The 21758-nt window shown below is 39.8% G+C and overlaps 1 protein-coding gene across 1 annotated transcript in view; it reads left to right on the top strand.

Moving 5' to 3' along the window:
• Window positions 1-6096: 6096 nt before the first annotated feature.
• The window catches only part of PDE3B (phosphodiesterase 3B), a 97002-nt gene continuing 81340 nt past the window's right edge, over window positions 6097-21758 (top strand). The window contains exon 1 of the mRNA XM_056554291.1: window positions 6097-7009. Within this exon, the coding sequence (XP_056410266.1) occupies window positions 6287-7009 (723 nt within the window). The 5' untranslated portion in view covers window positions 6097-6286. The remainder of the gene's footprint in view (window positions 7010-21758) is intronic.

Raw genomic sequence — 21758 nt, forward strand, 5'->3', positions numbered from 1 at the left:
ATACAATGTATCACTCCCATCATCCCTGACCCCAGGAGCTCACAATCTAATCTCCTATCATACAATGTATCACTCCCATCATCCCTGACCCCAGGAGCTCACAATCTAATCTCCTATCATACAATGTATCACTCCCATCATCCCTGACCCCAGGAGATCACAATCTAATCTCCTATCATACAATGTATCACTCCCATCATCCCTGACCCCAGGAGATCACAATCTAATCTCCTATCATACAATGTATCACTCCCATCATCCCTGACCCCAGGAGCTGACAATCTAATCTCCTATCATACAATGTATCACTCCCATCATCCCTGACCCCAGGAGATCACAATCTAATCTCCTATCATACAATGTATCACTCCCATCATCCCTGACCCCAGGAGATCACAATCTAATCTCCCATCATACAATGTATCACTCCCATCATCCCTGACCCCAGGAGATCACAATCTAATCTCCTATCATACAATGTATCACTCCCATCATCCCATCAGTATCTTATACTCTACTATATTATATCTTATACTCTATTATATTATATCTTATACTCTACTATATTATATCTTATACTTTACTATATTATATTATATCTTATACTTTACTATATTATATCTTATACTTTACTATATTATATTATATCTTATACTTTACTATATTATATCTTATACTTTACTATATTATATTATATCTTATACTCTACTATATTATATTATATCTTATACTCTACTATATTATATCTTATACTCTACTATATTATATCTTATACTCTACTATATTATATTTTATCTTATAATTTACTGTATTATATGCTTTATAACCCTAATATACATTGTTTTCAGGACCATCTTTTGCTGTCAGTGAATGGGAACATTTTCTTTGCTCATCTAGACCTCATCCTTTTGTTACAATGTATCAGTTTTTGGTCCCTTTCACAATCCATTTTCCGTTTTGAACTCCGACTGAAAGTTCCTAATACGGCTGTCAAAATATCTCATTCATGTCAATGGGATTTCTGACCATTGTGCAGCACCTGTTATGTCCCGTATGATTAACAGATTTTATTTGTGACGGCACAAAAGACGGTGCATGCGGTAATTCTTGTCCCGTCAAAAATAACGGTGGAATAACGGCCGTTAAAATGTTAACATTGTAGTCTATGGGTGACATCCGTTAGTGCCCGTTATTTTAATGTCCATTATGATCCGTTATTCGTACTGCACATGCTCAGAACATGGAAATAAAATAACGGACATAACATGACAGACTATAACGGATGAAATAACAGGCGATCATGGATGGAACATGTGCGTTGTTTTGACAGAATGGACATTAAAATAACACACCTTGGTCATCCGCTATCAGCCGTTATGTCCAGTCCGAACATGACGTAGTGTGAACAAAGCCTGAGTAACATGAATAGGCAGCAGGAATTGTAGTTCCCTCCACCGCACCTAGGTGGCAGCACTGCTGTGTAGAGAAAATAATGAGGAGTAATAATACACAGTGAGCATGAAGTTATATCGCTCCAGTGCAGGGAGAGGAGAGTATTATTATAAGTTATATTACTCCAGTATTATTATAAGTTATATTACTCCAGTATTATTATGAGTTATATTACTCCAGTATTATTATAAGTTATATTACTCCAGTATTATTATGAGTTATATTACTCCAGTATTATTATAAGTTATATTACTCCAGTATTATTATGAGTTATATTACTCCAGTATTATTATAAGTTATATTACTCCAGTATTATTATGAGTTATATTACTCCAGTATTATTATAAGTTATATTACTCCAGTATTATTATGAGTTATATTACTCCAGTATTATTATAAGTTATATTACTCCAGTATTATTATGAGTTATATTACTCCAGTATTATTATGAGTTATATTACTCCAGTATTATTATGAGTTATATTACTCCAGTATTATTATAAGCTATATTACTCCAGTGCAGGGAGAGGAGAGTATTATTATAAGTTATATTACTCCAGTATTATTCTGAGTTATATTACTCCAGTATTATTCTGAGTTATATTACTCCAGTATTATTATAAGTTATATTACTCCAGTATTATTATGAGTTATATTACTCCAGTATTATTATACGTTATATTACTCCAGTGCAGGGAGAGGAGAGTATTATTATAAGTTATTTTACTCCAGTATTATTATAAGTTATATTACTCCAGTATTATTATGAGTTATATTACTCCAGTATTATTATGAGTTATATTACTCCAGTATTATTATGTTATATTACTCCAGTATTATTATAAGTTATATTACTCCAGTATTATTATAAGTTACATCGCTCCAGTATTATTATATTACTCCAGTATTATTATAAGTTATATTACTCCAGTATTATTATAAGTTATATCACTCCAGTATTATTATAAGTTATATCGCTCCAGTATTATTATATTGCTCCAGTATTATCATAAGTTATATTACTCCAGTGTTATAAGTTATTACTCCAGTGTTATAAGTTATAAGTTATATTACTCCAGTATTATAAGTTATATTACTCCAGTATTATTATAAGTTATATTACTCCAGTATTATTATAAGTTAGATTACTCCAGTATTAGAAGTTATATTACTCCAGTATTATTATATTACTCCAGTATTATTATATTACTCCAGTATTAGAAGTGATATTACTCCAGTATTAGAAGTGATCTTACTCCAGTATTAGAAGTGATATTGCTCCAGTATTAGAAGTGATATTACTCCAGTATTAGAAGTGATATTACTCCAGTATTAGAAGTTATATTACTCCAGTATTAGAAGTTATATTACTCCAGTATTAGAAGTTATTACTCCAGTATTATAATAAGTTATATCACTTTAGTATTATTATGTTATATCACTCCAGTATTATTATAAGTTATATTACTCCAGTATTAGAAGTTATATTACTCCAGTATTAGAAGTTATATTACTCCAGTATTAGAAGTTATTATTACTCCAGTATAACTTATTATTACTCCAGTATTATTATAAGTTATTATTACTCCAGTATTAGAAGTTACATTACTCCAGTATAAGTTATTATTACTCCAGTATAAGTTATTATTACTCCAGTATTAGAAGTTATATTACTCCAGTATTATTATAAGTTATTATTACTCCAGTATTATTATAAGTTATTATTACTCCAGTATTAGAAGTTACATTACTCCAGTATAAGTTATTATTGCTCCAGTATAAGTTATTATTACTCCAGTATTATTATACGTTATTATTACTCCAGTATTATTATAAGTTATTATTACTCCAGTATTAGAAGTTACATTACTCCAGTATAAGTTATTATTACTCCAGTATTAGAAGTTACATTACTCAGTATAAGTTATTATTACTCCAGTATTAGAAGTTATTATTACTCCAGTATTAGAAGTTACATTACTCCAGTATAAGTTATTATTACTCCAGTATTAGAAGTTACATTACTCCAGTATTAGAAGTTACATTACTCCAGTATTAGAAGTTACATTACTCCAGTATTATTATAAGTTATTATTACTCCAGTATTAGAAGTTACATTACTCCAGTATAAGTTATTATTACTCCAGTATTATTATAAGTTATAATTACTCCAGTGTAAGTTATTATTACTCCAGTATAAGTTATTATTACTCCAGTATTAGAAGTTACATTACTCCAGTAGAAGTTATTATTACTCCAGTATTAGAAGTTATATTACTCCAGTATAAGTTATTATTACTCCAGTATTAGAAGTTACATTACTCCAGTATAAGTTATTATTACTCCAGTATTAGAAGTTACATTACTCCAGTATAAGTTATTATTACTCCAGTATTATTATAAGTTATTATTACTCCAGTATAAGTTATTATTACTCCAGTATTAGAAGTTACATTACTCCAGTATTATTATAAGTTATTACTCCAGTATTAGAAGTTACATTACTCCAGTATAGGTTATTATTACTCCAGTATTAGAAGTTACATTACTCCAGTATTATTATAAGTTATTATTACTCCAGTATTAGAAGTTACATTACTCCAGTATAAGTTATTATTACTCCAGTATTAGAAGTTATATTACTCCAGTATAAGTTATTATTACTCCAGTATTAGAAGTTATATTACTCCAGTATAAGTTATTATTACTCCAGTATAACTTATTATTACTCCAGTATTATTATACGTTATTATTACTCCAGTATTATTATAAGTTATTATTACTCCAGTATTAGAAGTTACATTACTCCAGTATAAGTTATTATTACTCCAGTATTAGAAGTTACATTACTCCAGTATAAGTTATTATTACTCCAGTATTAGAAGTTACATTACTCCAGTATAAGTTATTATTATTCCAGTATAAGTTATTATTACTACTGTATTATTATAAGTTATTATTACTCCAGTATTATTATAAGTTATTATTACTCCAGTATTAGAAGTTACATTACACGAGTATAAGTTATTATTACTCCAGTATAAGTTATTATTACTCCAGTATAAGTTATTATTACTCCAGTATTATTATACGTTATTATTACTCCAGTATTATTATACGTTATTATTACTCCAGTATTATTATAAGTTATTATTACTCCAGTATTAGAAGTTACATTACTCCAGTATAAGTTATTATTACTCCAGTATTAGAAGTTACATTACTCCAGTATAAGTTATTATTACTCCAGTATTAGAAGTTATTATTACTCCAGTATTGGAAGTTACATTACTCCAGTATAAGTTATTATTACTCCAGTATTAGAAGTTACATTACTCCAGTATTAGAAGTTACATTACTCCAGTATTAGAAGTTACATTACTCCAGTATTAGAAGTTACATTACTCCAGTATTATTATAAGTTATTATTACTCCAGTATTAGAAGTTACATTACTCCAGTATAAGTTATTATTACTCCAGTATTATTATAAGTTATAATTACTCCAGTATAAGTTATTATTACTCCAGTATAAGTTATTATTACTCCAGTATTAGAAGTTACATTACTCCAGTAGAAGTTATTATTACTCCAGTATTAGAAGTTACATTACTCCAGTATAAGTTATTACTCCAGTATTAGAAGTTACATTACTCCAGTATAAGTTATTATTACTCCAGTATTAGAAGTTACATTACTCCAGTATAAGTTATTATTACTCCAGTATTATTATAAGTTATTATTACTCCAGTATAAGTTATTATTACTCCAGTATTATTATACGTTATTATTACTCCAGTATTAGAAGTTACATTACTCCAGTATTATTATAAGTTATTATTACTCCAGTATTAGAAGTTACATTACTCCAGTATAAGTTATTATTACTCCAGTATTAGAAGTTATATTACTCCAGTATAAGTTATTATTACTCCAGTATTAGAAGTTATATTACTCCAGTATAAGTTATTATTACTCCAGTATTAGAAGTTACATTACTCCAGTATTAGAAGTTACATTACTCCAGTATAAGTTATTATTACTCCAGTATTAGAAGTTACATTACTCCAGTATTATTATAAGTTATTATTACTCCAGTATTAGAAGTTACATTACTCCAGTATAAGTTATTATTACTCCAGTATTAGAAGTTACATTACTCCAGTATTATTATAAGTTATTATTACTCCAGTATTAGAAGTTACATTACTCCAGTATTATTATAACTTATTATTACTCCAGTATAAGTTATTATTACTCCAGTATAAGTTATTATTACTCCAGTATTAGAAGTTATTATTACTCCAGTATAAGTTATTATTACTCCAGTATAAGTTATTATTACTCCAGTATTATTATAAGTTATTATTACTCCAGTATAAGTTATTATTACTCCAGTATAAGTTATTATTACTCCAGTATTAGAAGTTATTATTACTCCAGTATAAGTTATTATTACTCCAGTATAAGTTATTATTACTCCAGTATTATTATAAGTTATTATTACTCCAGTATTAGAAGTTACATTACTCCAGTATAAGTTATTATTACTCCAGTATAAGTTATTATTACTCCAGTATTATTATAAGTTATTATTACTCCAGTATTAGAAGTTACATTACAGAAGTTCCTCTGCCCCAGAAGTGTCTGCTCCGCCGTGGCCCCGGGAGGAGGCGGGGGCAGGGCCGTGTTGTCGCCGCTGGGAGGCGGTGGCGGAGGAGGAGGCAGCGGCGGCTCCGGTCGGGAGGGAGCGCTCACTTGTGGTCGGGATCCGGGGCGCCGGGCGCACTATGGGCAGCGGGACATGAAGCTGCCCCCGGGGGTGACGTCCCAGCATGAAGCCGCCGGAGAGCCCGGACAGGAACGGCTACGTGCGGAGCTGTGTGACCCCTCTGCAGCCGGACCCCCCGCCCCGCGGCTCCCTGTACCGGCTGGTGTGCGGGGCGGGGGCGCTGCTGGCCGCCGGCTGCTCGGTGCTCGGGGGGCTCGGGTGGGCGCACTGCCTCCTGCACGCCCTTAGTCCGCTCTTCAGCCTGGGCTGCGCCTTCTTCTTCGTCAGCCGGTACCTGCTCCGGGCTCAGTCCGGGGGCCCCGGGGCTCTGTGGCTCCTGGCGCTGCCCGTCTGCTGCTGCGGGGATGTCCTGCTGCTGCCCGGAGCCGCCGATGAGCTGCGGCTGCTGCTGGTGCTTCTCTCCGTGGGGCTGCTGAGTCTGTGGCGGGGGCTGAGGCTGCGGCATGCCGTCCTGCTGCTGCTCTTCTCCGGCCTGGTGTGGTTGGTGTCCCGGAGCAGCCTGGGCGCCCTGCCCCACGCCCTGAGAGCCCTGGGCGGCTGCCTGGTCGGCCTGGCCGGCTCCCTCCTGGCGCTGGGCTGCAGCAATGGCCTCCTCGGGCGGGAGGCGCCGGCAGGCAGGAGCGGGGCGGCCGCGCTGGAGGACAAGGTGCCGGTGATCAGGCCCAGGAGGAGGTCCAGCTGCGTGTCCCTGGGGGAGAGTCCCGGCTACTGGGCCGGAGGAAAGATGTCCCGAAGACCGTCCCTGCCGTGCATCTCCCGGGAGCAGGTGAGGAGCACTTACTGATCACTGGGGGGGCACTTACTGATCACTGGGGGGGCACTTACTGATCACTGGGGGGGCACTTACTGATCACTGGGGGGCACTTACTGATCACTGGGGGGGCACTTACTGATCACTGGGGGGGCACTTACTGATCACTGGGGGGGCACTTACTGATCACTGGGGGGGCACTTACTGATCACTGGGGGGGCACTTACTTACTGATCACTGGGGGGGCACTTACTTACTGATCACCGGGGGGACACTTACTTACTGATCACCGGGGGGACACTTACTTACTGATCACCGGGGTACACTTACTTACTGATCACTGGGGGGACACTTACTGATCACTGGGGGGGCACTTACTGATCACCGGGGGGACACTTACTTACTGATCCCTGGGGGACACTTACTTACTGATCCCTGGGGGACACTTACTTACTGATCACCGGGGGGACACTTACTTACTGATCACTGGGGGGACACTTACTTACTGATCACCGGGGGGACACTTACTTACTGATCACTGGGGGGACACTTACTGATCACTGGGGGGCACTTACTGATCACTGGGGGGGCACTTACTTACTGATCACTGGGGGGGCACTTACTTACTGATCACCGGGGGGACACTTACTTACTGATCACCGGGGGGACACTTACTTACTGATCACTGGGGGGACACTTACTTACTGATCACTGGGGGGACACTTACTTACTGATCACTGGGGGGACATTTACTTACTGATCACTGGGGGGACACTTACTTACTGATCACTGGGGGGACACTTACTTACTGATCACCGGGGGAGACTTACTTACTGATCACCGGGGGGACACTTACTTACTGATCACTGGGTGGACACTTACTGATCACCGGGGGGACACTTACTTACTGATCACCGGGAGGACACTTACTTACTGATCACTGGGGGAGACTTACTTACTGATCACTGGGGGAGACTTACTTACTGATCACTGGGGGGACACTTACTGATCACTGGGGGGACACTTACTTACTGATCACTGGGGGGACACTTACTTACTGATCACTGGGGGGACACTTACTTACTGATCACTGGGGGGACACTTACTTACTGATCACTGGGGGGACACTTACTTACTGATCACTGGGGGGACACTTACTTACTGATCACTGGGGGGACACTTACTTACTGATCACTGGGGGGAGACTTACTGATCACTGGGGGGAGACTTACTGATCACTGGGGGGAGACTTACTTACTGATCACTGGGGGGACACTTACTTACTGATCACTGGGGGGACACTTACTTACTGATCACTGGGGGGACACTTACTTACTGATCACTGGGGGGACACTTACTTACTGATCACTGGGGGGACACTTACTTACTGATCACCAGGGGGACACTTACTTACTGATCACCGGGGGGACACTTACTTACTGATCACTGGGGGGACACTTACTTACTGATCACTGGGGGGACACTTACTTACTGATCACCGGGGGGACACTTACTGATCACTGGGGGGACACTTACTTACTGATCACTGGGGGGACACTTACTTACTGATCACTGGGGGGACACTTACTTACTGATCACCGGGGGGACACTTACTTACTGATCACTGGGGGGACACTTACTTACTGATCACCGGGGGGACACTTACTTACTGATCACTGGGGGGACACTTACTGATCACTGGGGGGGCACTTACTGATCACTGGGGGGGCACTTACTGATCACTGGGGGGGCACTTACTGATCACTGGGGGGACACTTACTTACTGATCACTGGGGGGACACTTACTTACTGATCACTGGGGGGACACTTACTTACTGATCACTGGGGGGACACTTACTTACTGATCACTGGGGGGACACTTACTTACTGATCACTGGGGGGACACTTACTTACTGATCACTGGGGGGACACTTACTTACTGATCACTGGGGGGACACTTACTTACTGATCACTGGGGGGACACTTACTTACTGATCACCGGGGGAGACTTACTTACTGATCACCGGGGGGACACTTACTTACTGATCACTGGGTGGACACTTACTGATCACCGGGGGGACACTTACTTACTGATCACCGGGAGGACACTTACTTACTGATCACTGGGGGAGACTTACTTACTGATCACTGGGGGAGACTTACTTACTGATCACTGGGGGGACACTTACTGATCACTGGGGGGACACTTACTTACTGATCACTGGGGGGACACTTACTTACTGATCACTGGGGGGACACTTACTTACTGATCACTGGGGGGACACTTACTTACTGATCACTGGGGGGACACTTACTTACTGATCACTGGGGGGACACTTACTTACTGATCACTGGGGGGACACTTACTTACTGATCACTGGGGGGAGACTTACTGATCACTGGGGGGAGACTTACTGATCACTGGGGGGAGACTTACTTACTGATCACTGGGGGGACACTTACTTACTGATCACTGGGGGGACACTTACTTACTGATCACTGGGGGGACACTTACTTACTGATCACTGGGGGGACACTTACTTACTGATCACTGGGGGGACACTTACTTACTGATCACCAGGGGGACACTTACTTACTGATCACCGGGGGGACACTTACTTACTGATCACTGGGGGGACACTTACTTACTGATCACTGGGGGGACACTTACTTACTGATCACCGGGGGGACACTTACTGATCACTGGGGGGACACTTACTTACTGATCACTGGGGGGACACTTACTTACTGATCACTGGGGGGACACTTACTTACTGATCACCGGGGGGACACTTACTTACTGATCACTGGGGGGACACTTACTTACTGATCACCGGGGGGACACTTACTTACTGATCACTGGGGGGACACTTACTGATCACTGGGGGGGCACTTACTGATCACTGGGGGGGCACTTACTGATCACTGGGGGGGCACTTACTGATCACTGGGGGGACACTTACTTACTGATCACTGGGGGGACACTTACTTACTGATCACTGGGGGGACACTTACTTACTGATCACTGGGGGGACACTTACTTACTGATCACTGGGGGGACACTTACTTACTGATCACTGGGGGGACACTTACTTACTGATCACTGGGGGGACACTTACTTACTGATCACTGGGGGGACACTTACTTACTGATCACTGGGGGGACACTTACTTACTGATCACTGGGGGGACACTTACTTACTGATCACTGGGGGGACACTTACTTACTGATCACTGGGGGGACACTTACTTACTGATCACTGGGGGGACACTTACTTACTGATCACTGGGGGGACACTTACTGATCACTGGGGGGACACTTACTGATCACTGGGGGGACACTTACTTACTGATCACTGGGGGGACACTTACTTACTGATCACCGGGGGGACACTTACTTACTGATCACCGGGGGGACACTTACTTACTGATCACTGGGGGGACACTTACTTACTGATCACTGGGGGGACACTTACTTACTGATCACTGGGGGGACACTTACTTACTGATCACTGGGGGGACACTTACTTACTGATCACTGGGGGGACACTTACTGATCACTGGGGGGACACTTACTGATCACTGGGGGGACACTTACTGATCACTGGGGGGACACTTACTTACTGATCACTGGGGGGACACTTACTGATCACTGGGGGGACACTTACTGATCACTGGGGGGACACTTACTTACTGATCACTGGGGGGACACTTACTTACTGATCACCGGGGGGACACTTACTTACTGATCACTGGGGGGCACTTACTGATCACTGGGGGGACACTTACTTACTGATCACTGGGGGGACACTTACTTACTGATCACTGGGGGGACACTTACTTACTGATCACTGGGGGGACACTTACTTACTGATCACTGGGGGGACACTTACTTACTGATCACTGTGGGACACTTACTTACTGATCACTGGGGGGACACTTACTGATCACTGGGGGGACACTTACTTACTGATCACTGGGGGGACACTTACTGATCACTGGGGGGACACTTACTTACTGATCACCGGGAGGACACTTACTTACTGATCACTGGGGGACACTTACTTACTGATCACTGGGGGGACACTTACTTACTGATCACTGGGGGGACACTTACTTACTGATCACCGGGGGGACACTTACTTACTGATCACCGGGGGGACACTTACTTACTGATCACTGGGGGGACACTTACTTACTGATCACTGGGGGGACACTTACTTACTGATCACTGGGGGGACACTTACTTACTGATCACCGGGGGGACACTTACTGATCACTGGGGGGACACTTACTGATCACTGGGGGGGCACTTACTGATCACTGGGGGGGCACTTACTGATCACTGGGGGGACACTTACTTACTGATCACTGGGGGGACACTTACTTACTGATCACTGGGGGGACACTTACTTACTGATCACTGGGGGGACACTTACTTACTGATCACTGGGGGGACACTTACTTACTGATCACTGGGGGGACACTTACTTACTGATCACTGGGGGGACACTTACTTACTGATCACTGGGGGGACACTTACTTACTGATCACTGGGGGGACACTTACTTACTGATCACTGGGGGGACACTTACTTACTGATCACTGGGGGGACACTTACTTACTGATCACTGGGGGGACACTTACTTACTGATCACTGGGGGGACACTTACTTACTGATCACTGGGGGGACACTTACTTACTGATCACTGGGGGGACACTTACTTACTGATCACTGGGGGGACACTTACTGATCACTGGGGGGACACTTACTGATCACTGGGGGGACACTTACTTACTGATCACTGGGGGGACACTTACTTACTGATCACTGGGGGGACACTTACTTACTGATCACTGGGGGGACACTTACTTACTGATCACCGGGGGGACACTTACTTACTGATCACTGGGGGGACACTTACTTACTGATCACTGGGGGGACACTTACTTACTGATCACTGGGGGGACACTTACTTACTGATCACTGGGGGGACACTTACTGATCACTGGGGGGACACTTACTGATCACTGGGGGGACACTTACTGATCACTGGGGGGACACTTACTGATCACTGGGGGGACACTTACTGATCACTGGGGGGACACTTACTTACTGATCACTGGGGGGACACTTACTGATCACTGGGGGGACACTTACTGATCACTGGGGGGACACTTACTTACTGATCACTGGGGGGACACTTACTTACTGATCACCGGGGGGACACTTACTTAATGATCACTGGGGGGCACTTACTGATCACTGGGGGGACACTTACTTACTGATCACTGGGGGGACACTTACTTACTGATCACTGGGGGGACACTTACTTACTGATCACTGGGGGGACACTTACTTACTGATCACTGGGGGGACACTTACTTACTGATCACTGGGGGACACTTACTTACTGATCACTGTGGGACACTTACTTACTGATCACTGGGGGGACACTTACTTACTGATCACTGGGGGGACACTTACTGATCACTGGGGGGACACTTACTTACTGATCACTGGGGGGACACTTACTTACTGATCACTGGGGGGACACTTACTTACTGATCACTGGGGGGACACTTACTTACTGATCACTGGGGGGACACTTACTTACTGATCACTGGGGGGACACTTACTTACTGATCACTGGGGGGACACTTACTTACTGATCACCGGGGGGACACTTACTTACTGATCACTGGGGGGACACTTACTTACTGACACTTTGTATCACTCTGTCACTTTAACTCCTTCATCCTGAGAAAACTTTATGAAACTTTTTGTTACTTTTTTAAAAGTTTTTGTAACAAACTTATAAAACTTTTCCAGGTCCTCGTGATAATTTATATCAGTGTTTCCCAACCAGTGTGCCTCCAGCTGTTGCAAAACGACAACTCCCAGCATGCCCGGACAGCCGTTGGCTGTCCGGACATGCTGGGATTTGTAGTTTTGCAACAGCTGGAGGCACACTGGTTGGGAAACACTTCTTTATATTGTGTGTTTTGGGCTGGTGTAGTTGTACTGAGGCTGCGCTGAGCTCTGCTACATCTTGTTGTGATTTCTTGGGCCGCGGTCACACGCTGCGGTTTTGTAGCGTCATCTGATCCGGACTCCGTTACTTTGTGTCGTTGTGTTTAACGTTGTTTATGTTTTTATAGAGTTTGACGCTGAATCGTTGTGTCGCTGCAGGCGCTGGGGTCATGTGATGCAGACTCTGAGGTCATGTGACGCAGGCTCTGGGGTCATGTGACGGCGCTGCTGGGGGTGAAGCGTCGGGATGGTGGTCCGCGCCGGAGTGTGTGAACCGTCTAGGCCACTGTAGAGTGTGAGTCTTTGTAACCAACTCTTCCTGCCTCCTGATTGGACGATACTGGTGGTGATGGAGCGGAATGGCGCAATGATCATAAATGGCGCAGAGTCTAAATATTTGGAGGGACCATTGAGCTTTGTTGGTCACATGTTGCTGATCTGCGGTGTCATGGTGGACGTCGCCGCCGCTGTTCTCTGCTCATAGATTCCTTGTATGTTATTCTGTATTCATAGACCATGTGATCGGACGCCAATGCGAGGATTGCGACTCTACGTAGATCCGATGGGTTTAGTAGACGCCATTATTCTCTGCGTTTATTGTACAGGTCTGTATAGTGCTGGGCCGCGGTCACATGCTGCGTTATTGTCGCGACATCTGACCTTTTATTACAGGGTGATCATCATGTGACTAATATCAGTCTATCCTATTATTACACTACTGTACTGTAATAAGATATCATCCTCTATATAACACTACTGTACTGTAATAAGATGTCACCCTCTATATAACACTACTGTACTGTAATAAGATATCATCCTCTATATAACACTACTGTACTGTAATAAGATATCATCCTCTATATAACACTACTGTACTGTAATAAGATGTCATCCTCTATATAACACTACTGTACTGTAATAAGATATCATCCTGTATATAACACTACTGTACTGTAATAAGATGTCATCCTCTATATAACACTACTGTACTGTAATAAGATATCGTCCTCTATATAACACTCCTGTACTGTAATAAGATATCGTCCTCTATATAACACTCCTGTACTGTAATAAGATATCATCCTCTATATAACACTACTGTACTGTAATAAGATATCACCCTCTATATAACACTACTGTACTGTAATAAGATATCATCCTCTATATAACACTCCTGTACTGTAATAAGATATCATCCTCTATATAACACTACTGTACTGTAATAAGATATCACCCTCTATATAACACTACTGTACTGTAATAAGATATCATCCTCTATATAACACTACTGTACTGTAATAAGATATCATCCTCTATATAACACTACTGTACTGTAATAAGATATCATCCTCTATATAACACTACTGTACTGTAATAAGATATCATCCTCTATATAACACTACTGTACTGTAATAAGATATCATCCTCTATATAACACTACTGTACTGTAATAAGATATCATACCTCTATATAACACTACTGTACTGTAATAAGATATCATCCTCTATATAACACTACTGTACTGTAATAAGATATCATCCTCTATATAACACTACTCTAGTGTAATAAGATATCATCCTCTATATAACACTACTGTACTGTAATAAGATATCCTCTATATAACACTACTGTACTGTAATAAGATATCAGCCTCTATATAACACTACTGTACTGTAATAAGATGTCAGCCTCTATATAACACTACTGTACTGTAATAAGATGTCAGCCTCTATATAACACTACTGTACTGTAATAAGATATCATCCTCTATATAACACTACTGTACTGTAATAAGATATCATCCTCTATATAACACTACTGTACTGTAATAAGATATCATCCTCTATATAACACTACTGTACTGTAATAAGATGTCATCCTCTATATAACACTACTGTACTGTAATAAGATATCATCCTCTATATAACACTACTGTACTGTAATAAGATATCAGCCTCTATATAACACTACTGTACTGTAATAAGATATCACCCTCTATATAACACTACTGTACTGTAATAAGATATCATCCTCTATATAACACTACTGTACTGTAATAAGATATCATCCTCTATATAACACTACTGTACTGTAATAAGATATCATCCTCTATATAACACTACTGTACTGTAATAAGATATCACCCTCTATATAACACTACTGTACTGTAATAAGATATCACCCTCTATATAACACCACTGTACTGTAATAAGATATCATCCTCTATATAACACTACTGTACTGTAATAAGATGTCATCCTCTATATAACACTACTGTACTGTAATAAGATGTCATCCTCTATATAACACTACTGTACTGTAATAAGATGTCACCCTCTATATAACACTACTGTACTGTAATAAGATGTCACCCTCTATATAACACTACTGTACTGTAATAAGATATCACCCTCTATATAACACTACTGTACTGTAATAAGATATCACCCTCTATATAACACTACTGTACTGTAATAAGATATCACCCTCTATATAACACTACTGTACTGTAATAAGATATCATCCTCTATATAACACTACTGTACTGTAATAAGATATCATCCTCTATATAACACTACTGTACTGTAATAAGATATCATCCTCTATATAACACTACTGTACTGTAATAAGATGTCATCCTCTATATAACACTACTGTACTGTAATAAGATATCAGCCTCTATATAACACTACTGTACTGTAATAAGATATCAGCCTCTATATAACACTACTGTACTGTAATAAGATATCAGCCTCTATATAACACTACTGTACTGTAATAAGATGTCAGCCTCTATATAACACTACTGTACTGTAATAAGATGTCATCCTCTATATAACACTACTGTACTGTAATAAGATGTCCTCCTCTATATAACACTACTGTACTGTAATAAGATATCACCCTCTATATAACATTACTGTACTGTAATAAGATGTCATCCTCTATATAACACTACTGTACTGTAATAAGATATCATCCTCTATATAACACTACTGTACTGTAATAAGATATCACCCTCTATATAACACTACTGTACTGTAATAAGATATCATCCTCTATATAACACTCCTGTACTGTAATAAGATATCATCCTCTATATAACACTACTGTACTGTAATAAGATATCCTCTATATAACACTCCTGTACTGTAATAAGACGTCATCCTCTATATAACACTACTGTACTGTAATAAGATATCATCCTCTATATAACACTACTGTACTGTAATAAGATATCCTCTATATAACACTCCTGTACTGTAATAAGACGTCATCCTCTATATAACACTACTGTACTGTAATAAGATATCACCCTCTATATAACACTACTGTACTGTAATAAGATATCATCCTCTATATAACACCACTGTACTGTAATAAGATATCATCCTCTATATAACACTACTGTACTGTAATAAGATATTACCCTCTATATAACACTACTGTACTGTAATAAGATGTCATCCTCTATATAACACTACTGTACTGTAATAAGATATCATCCTCTATATAACACCACTGTACTGTAATAAGATATCATCCTCTATATAACACTACTGTACTGTAATAAGATATTACCCTCTATATAACACTACTGTACTGTAATAAGATATCATCCTCTATATATCACTACTGCACTGTAATAAGATATCATCCTCTATATAACACTACTGTACTGTAATAAGATATCATCCTCTATATAACACTACTGTACTGTAATAAGATATCACCCTCTATATAACACTACTGTACTGTAATAAGATCTCCTCTATATAACACTACTGTACTGTAATAAGATATCATCCTCTATATAACACTACTGTACTGTAATAAGATATCATCCTCTATATAACACCACTGTACTGTAATAAGATATCATCCTCTATATAACACTACTGTACTGTAATAAGATATTACCCTCTATATAACACTACTGTACTGTAATAAGATATCATCCTCTATATATCACTACTGCACTGTAATAAGATATCATCCTCTATATAACACTACTGTACTGTAATAAGATATCATCCTCTATATAACACTACTGTACTGTAATAAGATCTCCTCTATATAACACTACTGTACTGTAATAAGATATCATCCTCTATATAACACTACTGTACTGTAATAAGATATCACCCTCTATATAACACCACTGTACTGTTATGGATTCTCCGTCCTCCATTACTCTATGCGCGGCTCAGTAAGTGCAGAGCGTCTGATCAATATTTAACCAGCAGCTGCTGATAAACCCTGCAGAGTATTGCTCCTCCTCCTCCTCCTCCTGTGATGCGTTTTGCGCCCGGCTCTGCGTTTCTCGTGTCAGGACGAGGTGTTTGTTATGGTTTTTGGATTATTTTCGATCAAACTGGAACCTTAAATATTTAACGGTCCGATTTTAGACTTCGCATTTGGACGCTCAGACGGCTCTAATTACATTTGGCGCAGCGGCCTTGCGTAGACCAGTGTGTCACCATTCGATCGGTTACGTTTTAAGCAGACGCGACTTTGGCGCTACGGTTACCTTTTTGCTGGGGTATAAGTCAGCGGTCGCCATGGCAGCCACTCATGATACTTTAAATAAATAAACTTGATACAAAGTGACGTTAATCCTCATCGATGTATATTAGTCGCTGACCACTGGCGCCGTGTGAATTATGTCCTCGCCGTAATAACGCGGCTGCCGACACCTTTTATTGTGACGGATGAGGGGCAATCAAGGGGTTAATATTAAACTGGAAATGCCGCCACAAAAATTAAAGAAAAAAATAAAAAAATCTTTCCCAATGCAAAAATGTTACGTTATTGTTGCGTCCTCCAGGTTAAATGTTAACCCCGAATCAAAGGGGCAGAGGGAGCGCGCCGGAACTCTGCTGCGAGGGAATAGCAGAGCTGAGTATATAATGTATCCAGAATGTAATAGGACATTGTATGGTGTCTATATATATATATATACATACACACACTGTACAGGAGAATAGCAGAGCTGAGTGTATAATGTATCCAGAATGTAAAAGGACATTGTATGGTCTATATATATATATATATATATATATATATATATATATATATATATATATATATATACTGTACATGAGAATAGCAGAGCTGAGTATATAATGTATCCAGAATGTAATAGGACATTGTATGGTCTATATATATATATATATATATATATACTGTACAGGAGAATAGCAGAGCTGAGTATATAATGTATCCAGAATGTAATAGGACATTGTATGGTCTATATATATATATATATATATATATATATATATATATATATATATACACTGTACAGGAGAATAGCAGAGCTGAGTAAATACATTATAATGTCGTAGCTTCAGCCCAGTGTATAATAGTCAGAAAGTAATTTGCAGTCCGGTCCCAGGTTTAGTCCTGACCCCATATCCTGCTGATGTGCAGTGTAGCCAGAATGTGTCATTGCCCCCATGTAGTAGAGCTGAGGGTATCATGGTCCAGGGCCCTGGTGGTCCTCGGGGCCCAGTATATTAGCCACCTGTTGAATGAAGGGTCACCGGGTCACCCCCTGGTCATATTGTACATTTTTTACCTTTCCCCTTCCGGGGTCTTGCAGGGACGGGTCACAGGGTTATTAGGTTATGGAATGTAAGGAGTTAAAGAATCACCAACATTTTGTATAAGTAATACTTTATTGTATAATGTTCTGCTGTGATGTCATAAATTATAAAGATCTCTGCTGGTAAAGAACCTGATACATTGTAACAAACAGGATTGTCTGTACTGGATACAAATGTAACAAACCCTCAGCTGTGTCATGTATACAGAATTCATCCTCAGTTTCTATTCACTGACAGGAAGCAGAGGTATTGATGATGTAATAAGGACAAAATCTTTACTAAGAAGGTGAAGTGATTATTATAATAAAGTTCTTTGTTAAAGAAGGTGAGAGCTGCGCTCAGTGTTCTGCTGCACAGGATTTTATATATTTCTATATTTTATTTATCAGTTTTATTGTTATTTTGTATTTCTATATTTCCAATAGAAGAAAAAGTTATTTTGCTGAGATATAAACCATCTCCGGGCGGTGAAGTCACCGATCAGCGTTCAGTGCGGATTATTCTGGATGTTTATTGTGATCGCTACAGAGACAAGTGAGGTCAATGACTGCTGATTGTTTTGGGTCATAAAGTTATTAATTCTGTCTGTGGGGAAACTGACAGCAACATGACCTCTATTATATCCTGTATTATACTCCAGAGCTGTACTCACTATTCTGCTGGTGAGGTCACTGTGTACATACATTACATTACTTATCCTGTACTGATCCTGAGTTATATCCTGTATTATACTCCATAGCTGTACTCACTATTCTGCTGGTGAGGTCACTGTGTACATACATTACATTACTTATCCTGTACTGATCCTGAGTTATATCCTGTATTATACTCCAGAGCTGTACTCACTATTCTGCTGGTGAGGTCACTGTGTACATACATTACATTACTTATCCTGTACTGATCCTGAGTTATATCCTGTATTATACTCCAGAGCTGTACTCACTATTCTGCTGGTGAGGTCACTGTGTATATACATTACATTACTTATCCTGTACTGATCCTGAGTTATATCCTGTATTATACTCCAGAGCTGTACTCATTATTCTGCTGGTGAGGTCACTGTGTACATACATTACATTACTTATCCTGTACTGATCCTGAGTTATATCCTGTATTATACTACAGATCTGTACTCACTATTCTGCTGGTGAGATCACTGTGTACATACATTACATTACTTATCCTATACTGATCCTGAGTTATATCCTGTATTATACTCCAGAGCTGTACTCACTATTCTGCTGGTGAGATCACTGTGTACATACATTACATTACTTATCCTGTACTGATCCTGAGTTATATCCTGTATTATACTCCAGAGCTGTACTCACTATTCTGCTGGTGAGGTCACTGTGCACATACATTACATTACTTATCCTATACTGATCCTGAGTTATATCCTGTATTATACTCCAGAGCTGTACTCACTATTCTGCTGGTGAGGTCACTGTGTACATACATTACATTACTTATCCTGTACTGATCCTGAGTTATATCCTGTATTATACCCCAGAGCTGTACTCACTATTCTGCTGGTGAGATCACTGTGTACATACATTACTTATCCTGTACTGATCCGGAGTTATATCCTGTATTATACCCCAGAGCTGTACTCGCTATTCTGCTGGTGAGGTCACAGTATATATACACATTACATTACTTATCCTGTACTGATCCTGAGTTATATCCCGTATTATACTCCTGAGCTGTACTCACTATTCTGCTGGTGAGGTCACTGTGTACATACATTACATTACTTATCCTGTACTGATCCTGAGTTATATCCTGTATTATACTTCAGAGCTGTACTCACTATTCTGCTGGTGGGGTCACTGTGTACATACATTACATTACTTATCCTGTACTGATCCTGAGTTATATCCTGTATTATACTCCAGAGCTGTACTCACTATTCTGCTGGTGAGGTCACTGTGTACATACATTACTTATCCTGTACTGATCCTGAGTTATATCCTGTATTATACTCCAGAGCTGTACTCACTATTCTGCTGGTGAGATCACTGTGTACATACATTACTGATCATGTACTGATCCTGAGTTATATCCTGTATTATACTCCAGAGCTGTACTCACTATTCTGCTGTTGAGGTCACTGTGTACATACATTACTTATCCTGTACTGATCCTGAGTTATATCCTGTATTATACTCCAGAGCTGTACTCACTATTCTGCTGGTGAGGTCACTATCTACATACATTACATTACTTATCCTGTACTGATCCTGAGTTATATCCTGTATTATACTCCAGAGCTGTACTCACTATTCTGCTGGTGAGGTCACTGTGTACATACATTACATTACTTATCCTGTACTGATCCTGAGTTATATCCTGTATTATACTCCAGAGCTGTACTCACTATTCTGCTGGTGAGGTCACTGTGTACATACATTACATTACTTATCCTGTACTGATCCTGAGTTATATCCTGTATTATACTCCAGAGCTGTACTCACTATTCTGCTGGTGAGATCACTGTGTACATACATTACATTACTTATCCTGTACTGATCCTGAGTTATATCCTGTATTATACTCCAGAGCTGTACTCACTATTCTGCTGGTGAGGTCACTGTGTACATACATTACATTACTTATCCTGTACTGATCCCGAGTTATATCCTGTATTATACTCCAGAGCTGTACTCACTATTCTGCTGGTGAGATCACTGTGTACATACATTACATTACTTATCCTGTACTGATCCTGAGTTATATCCTGTATTATACTCCAGAGCTGTACTCACTATTCTGCTGGTGAGATCACTGTGTACATACATTACATTACTTATCCTGTACTGATCCTGAGTTATATCCTGTATTATACTCCAGAGCTGTACTCACTATTCTGCTGGTGAGGTCACTGTGTACATACATTACATTACTTATCCTGTACTGATCCCGAGTTATATCCTGTATTATACTCCAGAGCTGTACTCACTATTCTGCTGGTGAGATCACTGTGTACATACATTACATTACTTATCCTGTACTGATCCTGAGTTATATCCTGTATTATACTCGAGAGCTGTACTCACTATTCTGCTGGTGAGATCACTGTGTACATACATTACATTACTTATCCTGTACTGATCCTGAGT

The sequence above is a fragment of the Hyla sarda genome, unplaced genomic scaffold (assembly GCF_029499605.1).
Source record: "Hyla sarda isolate aHylSar1 unplaced genomic scaffold, aHylSar1.hap1 scaffold_66, whole genome shotgun sequence".
NCBI classification, from domain to species: domain Eukaryota; kingdom Metazoa; phylum Chordata; class Amphibia; order Anura; family Hylidae; genus Hyla; species Hyla sarda.